Source organism: Podarcis gaigeae (assembly GCF_964106915.1).
Source record: "Podarcis gaigeae genome assembly, chromosome: 12".
NCBI lineage: Eukaryota > Metazoa > Chordata > Lepidosauria > Squamata > Lacertidae > Podarcis > Podarcis gaigeae.
Genome location: NC_139688.1, coordinates 49,099,548 through 49,112,772, shown reverse-complemented (window position 1 = coordinate 49,112,772; position 13,225 = coordinate 49,099,548). Strand labels below are relative to the sequence as shown.

At 41.4% G+C, this 13,225-nt stretch overlaps 1 protein-coding gene across 23 annotated transcripts in view; it reads right to left on the bottom strand.

Moving 5' to 3' along the window:
* TRAK1 (trafficking kinesin protein 1) overlaps positions 1 to 13,225 on the bottom strand; it is a 149,937-nt gene that overhangs the window by 16,623 nt on the left and 120,089 nt on the right. For 13 of the 23 annotated variants that reach the window (XM_083705610.1, XM_083705605.1, XM_083705609.1 and 10 more), the window contains 5 exons: positions 12,275 to 12,412; positions 10,844 to 10,920; positions 9,065 to 9,301; positions 7,740 to 8,056; positions 852 to 1,181 (listed from right to left, as the gene is read on the bottom strand). In XM_083705610.1, the coding sequence (XP_083561736.1) occupies positions 852 to 1,181; positions 7,740 to 8,056; positions 9,065 to 9,301; positions 10,844 to 10,920; positions 12,275 to 12,412 (1,099 nt within the window). The remainder of the gene's footprint in view (positions 1 to 851; positions 1,182 to 7,739; positions 8,057 to 9,064; positions 9,302 to 10,843; positions 10,921 to 12,274; positions 12,413 to 13,225) is intronic. The other 10 variants (XM_083705618.1, XM_083705619.1, XM_083705612.1 and 7 more) reach the window with 1 other exon arrangement.

Here is a 13,225-nt window from a genome sequence, read left to right as displayed (position 1 = left end):
TGTAAGACGCACCAGACCATAAGACGCATCTAGTTTTTGGAGGAGGAAAAGAAGAAAAAAAATATTCTGAATCTCAGAAGCCAGAACAACAAGAGGGATCGCTGCGCAGCCTGCATTCACTCCATAAGACACATACACATTTCCCCTTTTTAGGAGGGAAAAAGTGAGTCTTATAGAGCAAAAAATACAGTAGTTAGAATCAGAATTGTAGAGTTGGAAGGGACAACGAGGATCATCTCGTCCAACTCCCTGCAATGTAGAAATCTTTCATCCAATGTGGGACTTGAACTCACAACTGAGCTATCCCTCACTTGAGTCCTAAGGAATAACTGACCTGAAGGGACCTAATCCTACATAAATAATGAGACTATGCTTGTGTTCAATCACTAGGTCCTGTTTGCTTCCTCTTGCGATGAACAGCACTTCAAGAGCAAGCTGGAGAAATAATATAGGGGCTGAAACCCAACTCCTGCTTAACAACAACAAAAAAGGCTGTTTTTTTGAACGCTGTAGCTTCCATATGGACACATGTATATGCAGACACACAACACCAACATCTCTTCTCTCGGGACCTTAATTGAATCACGTTCTTTTTAGCAGCCTTCTCTTATCCAAAAAATAAAACCAAAAATGAACCATGCACTTTTTTAAAAAAAGTACAGCAAAATCAATGATATGTTAGAAGCAATCGTTTTGGAAACGGTCTCATGTTAATTCCTGAGCGCACGATTGTGCAGAAGCTACACATGAAGCAACACTACGGATGCTGCTCTGGAGAGACGTGAGAATGGCCCAATAATCGACATCCTGCAAACACGGCAGTTGTGCTGGACTTAATGAGGTTCCCTCACCAGACCCCTCATCATCGTCAGTCGCCGGTTCCTGCATCTCCTCTGGGGAAGCCTGAGAGCGACTTGGGGGATTCTCGCTGTCTGAAACAGTCCCTTGCGCTTGTGACCTCTCACCTGAGGTCTCGGTGTGATGCATCGACGGCGAGGTAGTTAGGCCCTTGTATGTAATGTCACCTGACTCGTCTTCTTCAAAATCGTTAAGGCAGTATACTTCGTCCTGGTCGAGGTCAAGAGTCCGGAAGCCCTTAGTGACAACCCCGGGCCGTGGGTCGAGGATGCCCCCAAGGTGAGGCTGAGCAAGCTGTTGCCAGTGGTGCAAAGTGGCAGAACCTTACGGGGAAACAAAACAACAGCAGAAAGTCAGAACCTTTGTGGATTTCCCATTGTGAACTAGGCTGCTTAAGGCTATCGCCACATTAAATCTTCACTTGCTTCAAACTCCCCCAACTCAAACTTGTTCTGTAATGTAACTAACAATGGGAAAGTGCATACAGTGGTACCTCGCAAGACGAAATTAATTCGTTCTGCGAGTTTCTTCGTCTTGCGATTTTTTCGTCTTGCGAAGCACGGATTCCCTGGGTATTAACGGTTTTAAGAAAAAGGAAGCAAACTCGCAAGACGTTTTCGTCTTGCGAAGCAAGCCCATAGGGAAATTCGTCTTGCAAAGCAACTCAAAAAACGAAAAACTCTTTCGTCTTGCGAGTTTTTCGTCTTACGAGGCATTCGTCTTGCGAGGTACCACTGTATTAAGGTATTGCTTATGTACTTACTAAAAGAAAATTAAAAAATACTAGTGGGTGAAGAAATGGTTTTTGCTAAAACCCTTGCCAAAGGGAGAGACTGTTGTCATTCAGGTATTTTCAACAAGATTAACGCCAACTGTGTGTGTGCACCTATTTATGAAGGCCTACAATCTTAAAGGGGAAAAAACTCCAGGTGCAAGGAATAAGGTGCATTCCTAATCTGTCAAAAGTTTTAGGGAGCAAACCTTGTACAGGGGCATGTTTCCTCAGATTCAAGCAACACTATAGGACAGGAGTCACTATGAGATTACAGTAGACGCTCGGGTTGCGAACCTGATCTGGGCGGGAGACATGTTCACAACCCACAACATCCGCAACCCCCAGCGCTGCGTCTGTGCACACGCAGGTTGCAAGTCGGCGCTTCTGCACATACGCAAAGCACAATTTAGTGTTTCTGCGCATGCGCAAGCACCAAAACCCAGAAGTAACCCGTTCCAGTACTTCCGGGTTACGGTGCATCCATAACTGGAGAATGAGCAACCTGAAGCATTTGTAACCCGAGGTATGACTGTATTTTACAGTGTCTTGTGCTAGAAATGTGCCCCTGAGGAATTAATTTTTCCAGAAATGCATTGGGCCTGAAATAAATAAACACCTAGAATTTGTTCTTTTTTTGCTTTCTGGTTTGTTTGTTTGTTTGTTTTTTGCCACTTGTTTTTGTGGTTGGCTTTTTGCCTTTAACCTAAAAGCAGCAATAAATAAATAGTAATATAACCTAGCAAAATAAAAAATGGAACCAATATGAACCTTTGTGGGGAAATGGCATACTAAAGCCCATACTGGGAAATAGTCAGAAACTATGAACATCAAGTATTTCTGGACTAGTTTGTGAAGACTGAAGGGTTGTGAAAGAAGCCGAGCAGTGTGCTATGAGAGGGTTCTAGAATTTAGCACTAGATGCTAAAAGGAGAACGGCTACACAGAATGCTGCAAACTACATCAACTCTACAAATATCTTTTCAAAATCCACACCATAATATCATTTTCTACTTGCAAGACTACCAAACAAACTTTTTTTTTGCACAGAAAATATGTTCCACTATACCTGTATATTTGTCCTTGGATTGGAAATATTTTGAGTGAGGGGGGAAAATGTGCAATATAAAGAATATCAGTACGAGTACTTTATTTTCTACTAAGATTATAATTTCTAGTGTGGGGCCAAAATTCTGGTTAAGGAAAATGGGAAGGTGACTGCTGTGTAGCCTCACATTAGGAAAAGGCTGAAACCCCTGTATTATATGAAACCCTGCAGATTCTACTAAAATTGGCCTCAGAAAAGATAATAAATTTGTTGATATTACTAGAAAAAATGAAAGGGCGGCCACATGAGCCAAATGCAGCTGTTTTGAGTCAGGATAACACTGAATACTTTAGACCAGGGGTGCAGTCTCCAGATGCTGTTGGACTACAACTCCCATCATTGCTAACCACTGGTCATGCTGGCTGGGACTGATGGGAGATGAAGTCCATTAACACTGGAGAGCCAGAGATTCCAAAGCCCTTCTTTAGATACATTCACAGTGCAATCGTACGCATGTTTGCTTGGAAGCAAGGCCAGCCAAGGTCAATGTGGCTTACTCCCAAGTAATCATGGTTGGGTCGCAGTCTCAGTTATTTAGATTTTTAAGAAGGAAGGGGAAAGATTGCTACTTTTTTGCATTTGTCCAGAATAAGGATGCCTATATAGGTCTAAATAAATAAATAAACTCAGGTGATTCTGTGTGCCCAAGGGGAAATTTGGGCGTTGCGTTTCAAATGTCTTTTGAAAGTTTCAAAAGCAGTGTGGGACATAGCATGCGTAACTGCCATTCAAAAGACGGGGAACCTTAAGAATTTTACTGGGCTTCCTCAAGCCATTGGCCATGTAATATGAGACATTTACCCGCTCTTTAATACACAGATTTTGCTGCAGAAGGCAAAGAGATAAAAATTACCTTAGTATAAAAACAAAACAAAACCCCAATGAGACAAGCCATACAATTCCAGTGTGGCCCCTGCAACTTTGAAAACCGCCTAATCTCTACTGGCAATCAGTTTGATCCCTTAATCTATATACTTCTTATATGGTAAGACAGTTCTTTGCTGTTATTATTTCTCCCTAAAAAGGAACAAAACTCTTTCCTTTGAAATGAAAAACTGGAAATACAGAATGAAGGTTGCAATCCTATACACACTCACCTGGGAGCACGTCCCAATGTACTTGATGGGGCTTGCTCTGCAGTAGATGTGCATAGGATTGCAATGCTAGGTTTTTATTAATCAGCATCAGTTAGAGGGTTTGGCAATCATAGCAGGCAATCACAGCAGATCAATCCACTGGATAGGGACAGCAAAGCGCATGGCTGCAGGGGCCATGAATGAAGTCCCCTGATCCTTATGCTCATCGCCCGGGCAATTTGCTGCTCCTGCGATACATTATAAGGAAGTCAAATAAGGTCCTTTGGCAGGGAGCGACACGCAGGAGGAAGGGAAGGCAGAACAGTATTCCTAACCATCCTTGTGCTTCATTATTAAGATCTTCAAAGCAGGGCCCATCTTTCCAAGCACAACAGATCACAGAAGATTCAGAAAGGGAAATGCTGTTTAGAACAGACTATGGTAGACAAAAGGGATGCGGGTGGCGCTGTGGGTTAAACCGCAGAGCCTAGGACTTGCCAATCAGAAGATCGGCGGTTCGAATCCCCGCAACAGGGTGAGCTCCCGTTGCTCGGTCCCCGCTCCTGCCAACCTTGCAGTTCGAAAGCACATCAAAGTGCAAGTAGATAAATAGGTACTGCTCCAGCGGGAAGGTAAACGGCATTTCCGTGCGCTGCTCTGGTTCGCCAGAAGCAGCTTAGTCATGCTGGCCACATGACCCGGAAGCTGTAGGCCGGCTCCCTCGGCCAAGAAAGCGACAATGGCAAACATTGCTAAAGTAAGGGCAACATTATTCAACCCCAGAGTCGGCCACGACTGGACCTAATGGTCAAGGGTCCCTTTACCTTTTTATGGTAGACAAAATCCATCTGGATTCCTCATGTGTTTATTTGGCTAGGTATCTACTTGGGCCGGGGGGAAGATTAACAAAAATTAACAAATCAACTAAGAGGGCATTGGAAAACTGCAATGGATATTTTATTATGTCTTTCATTCAAAGTTGCATGGGTAGCAACCTGACAGCAGAACTTTGGCTTTCAGGTGACCATCTCAATTTAGCAAAACGACCCAAGCATATGATGACCCAAGCTTACATAATCCCATGTTCAAACATATACGTGAGTGACAGATACTTTCTATAATATTTTTCTGATGCTTTAATGGCAACTCTAGTTTCTTCAGCACTGCTCATAAAGGACCAGGAGAGTCATCGCAAAGATCACTAATGGCTATGGAACTTAAGCTATCATATTTGACACCAGAGTTATGGCATCAGCTGGCAAACATTGCTAAAGTAAGGGCAACATTATTCAACATTATTCCCTTACTTTTGCAAGCATTGTTGTACAAACTTTTTAGATGGTATAATATGGGTTTCGGAGAGTTGGAGGGGCCCATAAACAGTTTCCCAAGCATGTCATTCTCATTCAAGTGTCAGTCCAGTTTTTTTGTTTTGAGACAGTGAGACAATGGTGGAGGAAAAAAATCAGAGTTGCATGCAGAACATTCACTTGAACAGGAATCGAACAAGGAGAAACTTGGCGTTTTCCCACGTATGGGGCTGTGGCGACTGAGAGCCTAATATTTATTCAATGTTTATAAATATAACAATCCAGTTTCATAATTTATAAATAAATATTTGGATAAGTATACAATGATCCCTGGAATGATAGGTACTTTTCTATTGACTTCATTATATAGTGCCTACAGTTAACTAACATTATAAAAAAACAATTATACATGGCTTTTGGAGATGATGGTGGGAGGGAGGAAGCATGTTTAAAAGACAATATTAAAAATGTTAAAATAATGAAAACTTCTCTCATAGAATCATAGTTGGAAGAGACCCTTAGGATCATCTAGTCCAGTCCTCTACAATGCAGGAATATGCAGTGGTCCCTGACAGGGATTTTTACCTATAATAGAAATGGAACTAAATAATCCACTACCACTAATAAAAAATTTAAAAAAACAAAAACACCCCTCACTGAATTTGTTTTTCTTTGCTGCTGTAAGTATTTCCTTAAGAAACTGACAAGAGTGAAAAGTAAGAAAATGAAACTCTGTGCAAAGTGCAATGAAATGCAGTTGGGTGAGAAAAGGTACGTGTTTGTTCCAAATTACTTTCTCTTCTTCTCTTGCAAATTTCAATATCATTTCCTCCCAAAATGAATGTTCTTTTAAAAATTATAAGGGCTCGATTCACTCCTCAACAATGAATGCATGGTAAATAATTTTAAATGTGAAAGATGGCCAGTAATATGAATGATCTATACAAGAAGAAGAAGAAAAGGTTCAATACACAAAGGGAGGGGTGGAAATAAAGTGAAAAATCAAGAGAGACAGAGAAAATGGAGACTGAAAGTTTATTGAAGAAGAAAGCAGAGAGATAAGTGGATGACAGAAACCTATTACAATGATAAGAACCAGTAAAATGAAGATTGGCTGTCTGGAGAGATTTAAGAATTTTATGTGGGCATCTTAAGAAAGCTACAGAGGGCATTTCTTTCTTGACTTATTTGAGCTGGAAGCACATGCTACTTTTATGCACACACACAAAAATTATAGATTGATATTGCTATCGACCTGAAATAGCTTATGCATTAAAAAATGAAAACAAGTAATGAGCAGCTTTACTTAAGTTAGAAACCCCATGACTGTAATTCAAATACACAACTAAGCATTTCTGTGCGACCTTCATTTAAGTGGGACTTAAATTTATACCGGACTGCAATATAAACATCTCTCAGTGCTTTGAATTGAAAGAATACTGACATCCTAGTCCTGAGTTCAGCCTGACAAATGCTGTGAGGTTGGTTTGTAACAGCCAATCTGAAGGCAGCAAAACAACTCAGACAGTGGTACCTTGGTTCTCAAATGCCGAAAACCCGGAAGTGTTCTGGTTTTTGAACGTTTTTTGGAAGCTGAATATTCAATGCGGTTGTCAGCTATTGTTTCCAGGGCGCCTGCAGCAATCAGAGTTTTTTAACATTTCGGAATCAAATGGACTTCCTGAGCAGATTAAGTCTGGCGCTTTTGTTTTTGCTATTTATTTTGCATTTTTTGAGGCTTTTTCGGTTCATTTGCTTTGTGACTGTGTGGAACCCAGTTCAGCTACTGATTGATTGATTGATTGATTGATTGTGTGACTGCGGAAATGGATAAAAGCCCCCCATTCAAACAAGGACTATCATCAGTGCAAGTAAAGGAAAAAATTCATTTTAATTTTTATCTACAATACTGTCTTGCTTATTTTATAGTACAGTACATTGATTACTGCTGTCATTTTATGGATCAGTGGTCTTGTTAGATAGTAAAATTCATGTTAAACTGTTGTTTTAGGGGTTGTTTTTAAAATTCCGGAATGGCTTAATCTGTTTTGCATTACTTTCTATGGAAAAGCACGCCTTGGTTTTGGAATGCTTTGGTTTTGGAAGGGACTTCTGGAACAGATTAAGTTTGAGAACCAAGGTGCCACTGTGCAAGCGATTTGGAACTGTTGCCTAGACACCTACTGGTAGGACAACCGTAGCAAGTAATTGAGTAGCATGCACAGAATGTAAAGAAAAGAAATGGTCTTCTACAAGTTGCAGTTTAATGAATCACCACACGTCTCTACAGGTCTTCTCCATATCAGTGCTACTTTCCCCACTGCAGTGTTCTACAAATATGTGAATGAAACTAGGAATTCAAATGCCATTTACTGAACTATAAAAATATACCACTGAGATATGTTAGAGTGTACACAACACACTTGCTCCAGAGATTGCTTACTAAAAAGCAATGAAATCTTTTTCTCAGAAGAGTTTAAACAAGCAACGTGGATGGCTGTCTCTAAAGTAAAATGAGTATGTGTTACACAGATTTCCCGCTTCCTGCTGATGGAGAAGAGACCATAGAAAGTCACTAAGGAGAACAGATAAAGGCCTAGGCGCTTTGTTATCACCTTCTAAGGGCTTCACAATCTGAAGCTTCTCTGGGAGGTAAGAGCGACTGCTGATGGACATTCCTGAATAGCCAGTAAATTCGGAAAACCTGGAGTGAGTTCCCAACGACATGATACTCTCCGTTGGAGTGATGGAGCCACTGTGGAGTTCGCCCTTCTCAGCCAGTTCTCGCAGCTTCCTTTCCTGCTCTTCTTCAAAGAACCTTCTCTCGGACAGGTAGTTCTCTCTCCGAAGAGACAGCCTTCGAAGTGCCGTTTCCAGGTCGCTAGAGCCAGGGGTTCCTGGGGTTCCAGGTTTTTTGTTCTTTTCTTCATTTCTAAAACAAGGACAAAACACACTTAAATTTACACTGCGTGTACAAGCAACAGGAAGGGGGGAGGGGGGAGACACCCAAAATGTCAATATTTGAAATGCCAGCAAAACTGCTCCGAGCTCTCCGTAGCCAATTAACTGCTTCACCAGCAGACTATAGTAGTCTAGATTTGAAAATATAAATGGCAGGCCTAGGAACGTGCGAGGTTGACATCTTCATAGAGCCATGCGCTGTATTTAGCAATGTGTTTCTCAAATTCTTTTTAGCATCTCTTATTGTCTGCTGGCATTTTTTTTTTTGTTCTCTAAAATTGTCATCAGAATTTCAATTTTGCAGCTATGTAAGCTAAAACACACACACACACACACACACACACACACAATATGGATATAAATATAGATCTGCATGTATTAGAAAGGGAGGTCAGGCATTTCTTAGCATAGAAAATCATTTTGGGGATTGCACACATTTCAAAGAAACCAAATCAAGTTGTATTCGGGGCTCAATGTGGATGATGGACAGATAATTAGAGGAGGAAAGCCTCACAGTTACAAAAAAGTCAAGAATTACAAACCCCAAAAATGATTTAAACAATTCTCTTACTAGGAGGAGGATGTGTCAATAACAGAAACCAGTTAACAGTAATTGTTAAAGGAAATATAGTCATTAACACAAACATGATTTGCCTGAACCATACCACACTGGTGTTAAATTAGTGAACATTAGTTTGCAAATTTTACGGTGTCCAGTAATTTAAGACAACCCAATATAGTTCACTTGTCCAGTGTTAGGAGGCTGCAGCACAACAATATATGAAAATCAGGTTTCTTCTGAATATCTCACTCAGATATAGCAATATTGATCCTTCTTACAATGTTAGGCTAGCAATATTGACTATCCTCATAATGTAGGGTTAGTATAGCATCCAACATATAGTCACTGAATAGAAGAAAAGAATTAGGAAGTTCTTGTTCTGGAGATACAGCTAAACTCTAAGTATACATTACTGACCCAGAGTCAGTAGAGTCAGTTTCTAGGATGATGCTATTAGTCTTGTTGTCTATCACAAAATTGGAAATGTCTCCTCCATAGAAGCTGGATCGTGGTGTGCTGACGCAGCTAGAAATGACCGAGTTCATTGCTGAAGACTGGTTAGACCCAGGGATGTTCATTGGAGAGGGAGTTAGAGATCTCTGCTTTACCACTTGGTTGATGTTTCGCACGGCATCAAAGACTCTCTTGTGATGGCTGACAAAAGACACAAGCAGTTAGTAACCAGCAAAATAACACCCACAGCAGAGAAATTGTCTGCGGGGACATCGTATTATATTAAGCTCAGCTTTTGTAAGAGAAAAACATGGTCTCAGAGATTAGCTTTGTGATTATGATCAAGAGAGAACAAAATCGGACAAATGGTTAAAAGTCATTCTACGGAAAGGGGAAGAGCTGTAAGATACTAAAGTTTAATCAAACAATATTTCCCATTTTCCAGATCACTTACTAAATGACCCTGTTCTCTTGAAACGTGGCCAAGACTGTACGCCAGGATGAAACGGGGAATAATTATTGGGCTCAAACGCTTACATGCTCCCCACCAACTATCCTGAGAGAAAGCAATTAACTGAACCGGAAGATCCTGTATTGATCCTGGGATCCCTCTTACCCTGAGGCATAGCTCTGGTTAGAAAAGCAGGTTTTGAACAGCCAGGGAGATCCTCTATGGAAATAAAATTGTGGGATCTCCTATACTCGTTGCATTCTCCCTGTAGCAGTAGTAACATGCAGTAGTTGTTTGGGGTTTCTTGTTTGGTTTTTAAGATAAAAAATGCCCACAAAATGCGCTTGTGCATAAAACGATACAGCAGCAGCAGCTTGGTCAACTATTGCCAGCAATGACAAAATCAAGCATTTTCTTGTGACTTCAGGATAAAGCAGATGTTGTAGTTGCCACATCATGATTTTAAATGCACATGTTGAGCATTTATATGAACTTCATATAACCAGCTCCACGTGGTAAACTACTTGCATACTGCAGCTTTGCCACATGGATCAGGAAATTTCTTCTAAGCTATCATAGATATTTTAGGGACCATTTCCAGTGATCTGATCCTGTGGTCAAACACTACGGATACCACCACACAGCTGCCCCTGCGTGCCAGCCAAAGCATATGCAGTGGTCCTGAGCTACTTCAATGTTGTACAAAATGGACTCCCAGCAGTTTCCCATCCAAATACTGATCTGACTTACACCTGTATAGCTTCAGCTATACATCATGTCTCTTGAGATAATGCTACTATAAAGTTGTCTAGTGTGTCCACATATACAAGCTTAAGCACTCTGCAGCCCTGTTTCGCTATTTCTGAGTTTCACTTTCTTACTTGTGCAGAATAAACATAGGAAGTTTTTAATTATTTCCCCCTCGCTATTTAGCTTGAAGTTTGAATCTTCAACTGTGTTAAGAAGACGGATAACAAAAATAGTGATTTAACACTACTCAAGGTGCAAATAGCTTGTTTATTTTTCCAATTTCCACTATAATCCTGCTGAAAAACATTTTATTTAACTTCCTCAAAAGCCCCAAAGTTCTTTAAAAATTGGCCTTTAAAATATCCTTAAGCTTTCTTCTCAATTGCTTTCCTCTCCAACAGAGAGAGGACCATTTATAAGTAATGAGTTCAGGTCTACCTTCCTTGCTAGAAAGAAATGAGATGACATTCTTAATTTGGGATTGCATAAAAAGGTTTGATTTCTAATTTTCTTATTAAAATATCACAATGCATCAGTCATACGTTAAGTCAGGGCTGTCAGGATCATCCAGATGCAGTTCTTTTCGCATTGACCCTTCAATTTCTGCTGCCAAGGAATCCTGTGAAGACAATTTTAAATGGTGTCACAGCATGTCATTAACACGTATTTCTATTTTTGTAGTATGCAGTGATGCTGATATACTTAGGGCTTCTTTTACGGGAACACAAAGGAACCATTTAGCTAGTCTTCCCCTATTAATAGCTCCAGCCACTGCTTGCATTTCACTATATCACCAATACTGCAATTATTTCAAAAGTGGGTTTAGTAGCACCCACAACCTCAGACCCTTCCTCTGTTTAAGGGAAGATTCAAGGAATTGATCCAGATTCTCCTCTCAATATTTACGGATGAAATATATGCGGATGATACCCAGCTCTACCTCTCTTTTAAATCAAAACCAGTGAAGGTGGTGAGGGTCCTGTGTGAGTGTCTGGAGGCGGTTGGAGGATGGATGGCGGCTAACAGATTGAGGTTGAATCCTGACAAGACAGAAGTACTGTTTTGGGGGGACAGGAGGTGGGCAGGTGTGGAGGATTCCCTGGTCCTGAATGGGGTAACTGTGCCCCTGAAGGACCAGGTGTGCAGCCTGGGAGTCATTTTTGACTCACAGCTGTCCATGTAGGCACAGGTCAAATCTGTGTCCAGGGCAGCTGTCTACCAGCTCCATCTGGTACGCAGGCTGAGACCCTATCTGCCTGCGGACTGCCTCGCCAGAGTGGTGCATGCTCTGGTTATCTCCCGCTTGGACTACTGCAATGTGCTCTACGTGGGGCTACCTTTGAAGGTGACCCGGAAACTACAACTAATCCAGAATGCGGCAGCTAGACTGGTGACTGGGAGTGGCGCTGAGACCATATAACACCGGTCTTGAAAGACCTACATTGGCTCCCAGTACATTTCCGAGCACAATTCAAAGTGTTGGTGCTGACCGTTAAAGCCCTAAACAGCCTCGGTCCAGTATATCTGAAGGAGCGTATCCACCCCCATCGTTCTGCCCAGACACTGAGGTCCAGCGCCGAGGGCCTTCTGGCGGTTCCCTCGCTGCGAGAAGCCAAGTTACAGGGAACCAGGCAGAGGGCCTTCTTGGTAGTGGTGCCCTTCTTGTGGAATGCCCTCCCACCAGATGTCAAAGAGAACAACAACTACCAGACTTTTAGAAGACATCTGAAGGCAGCCCTGTTTAGGGAAGCTTTTAATGTTTGATGTATTACAGCATTTTAATATTTTTTTTGGAAGCCGCCCAGAGTGGTTGGGGAAGCCCAGCCAGATGGGCGGGGTATAAATAATAAATTATTATTATAAATTATTATTACTGGAATTAGTTTTGGGATCTATTTCCTAATGCTAATCAAACTTGCGGCACAGCTGGCATGAGATGTGTTTCTCAGAAATGACTTTATCAGGTTTATTACCATGGGGAAAAGGCCTAAGGAGTGGTATCGGCGTGATATGGCATTTGGCATCGTCTTGTTCCGAAGGTTCTTCAGCTCTTCCTGCGCCTCGTGAAGCATTTCCATGCACTCTGCATACTTGTCTTCCAGCTCTCGTAACTGCAATGCACACAGAATGGAAATTATTTCCAGGAACCTTGGGCTATCTAAAGGCTACAGAAAACTATGCAAATGAGGAGGAGGACACTTTTAAATAAATAATAAAAAGCTAAACATCTATGACTTGTACGTTCCACATGTACGTTTAGTTCTGTCTGTATCTATTTTAATGATGGTCCCAGCAATTTGCCATTGAAGAGACTGGGTTTCCGTTGGGCTCTACAAGCTGAATAACTGATGCAAATTGCATGGAGTCATCGTCATCTTGCAAAACTTATTAGATAAAAAGCTCCACAAAGCCCAGAAGAGCCATCACTTGATCATGGAGACGGCACAGGTTTCTTTCAGCCTTGCAGACAAATTTTAAAGCTGTCTGCGTGGCAATGAAAGACTAGCGCCTTACTTTTAAATGAAAAAACAGAAAACGCAAGAAATCAGATTCTGTCCTTACATACACGCACTTGGTTTGGAACTTTCCTAGGGCCACATTTTCAAAGAGCGAAGTCCAAGGATTGAACAGTTAGAAAAATATACAGCTTGATGCTGCTCAAGGTTAAGTGTACTGAAAGACCACTGACATCTCTGGGCTTAGGCATGCTCACCTCTGCACAGAATTGGGCTGCAAGCTATCCTCTTTTATCTACAATTCTTACAGCGAAGAATTACATACATATTTTTTTGGAAGTAAATCCCATTGTGTTCACTGCAATTTACTCCCATGTATATAGGATCACAAGGGACACGGGTGGCGCTGTGGGTTAAACCACAGAGCCTAGGACTTGCCAATCAGAAGGTCGGCGGTTTGAATCCCTG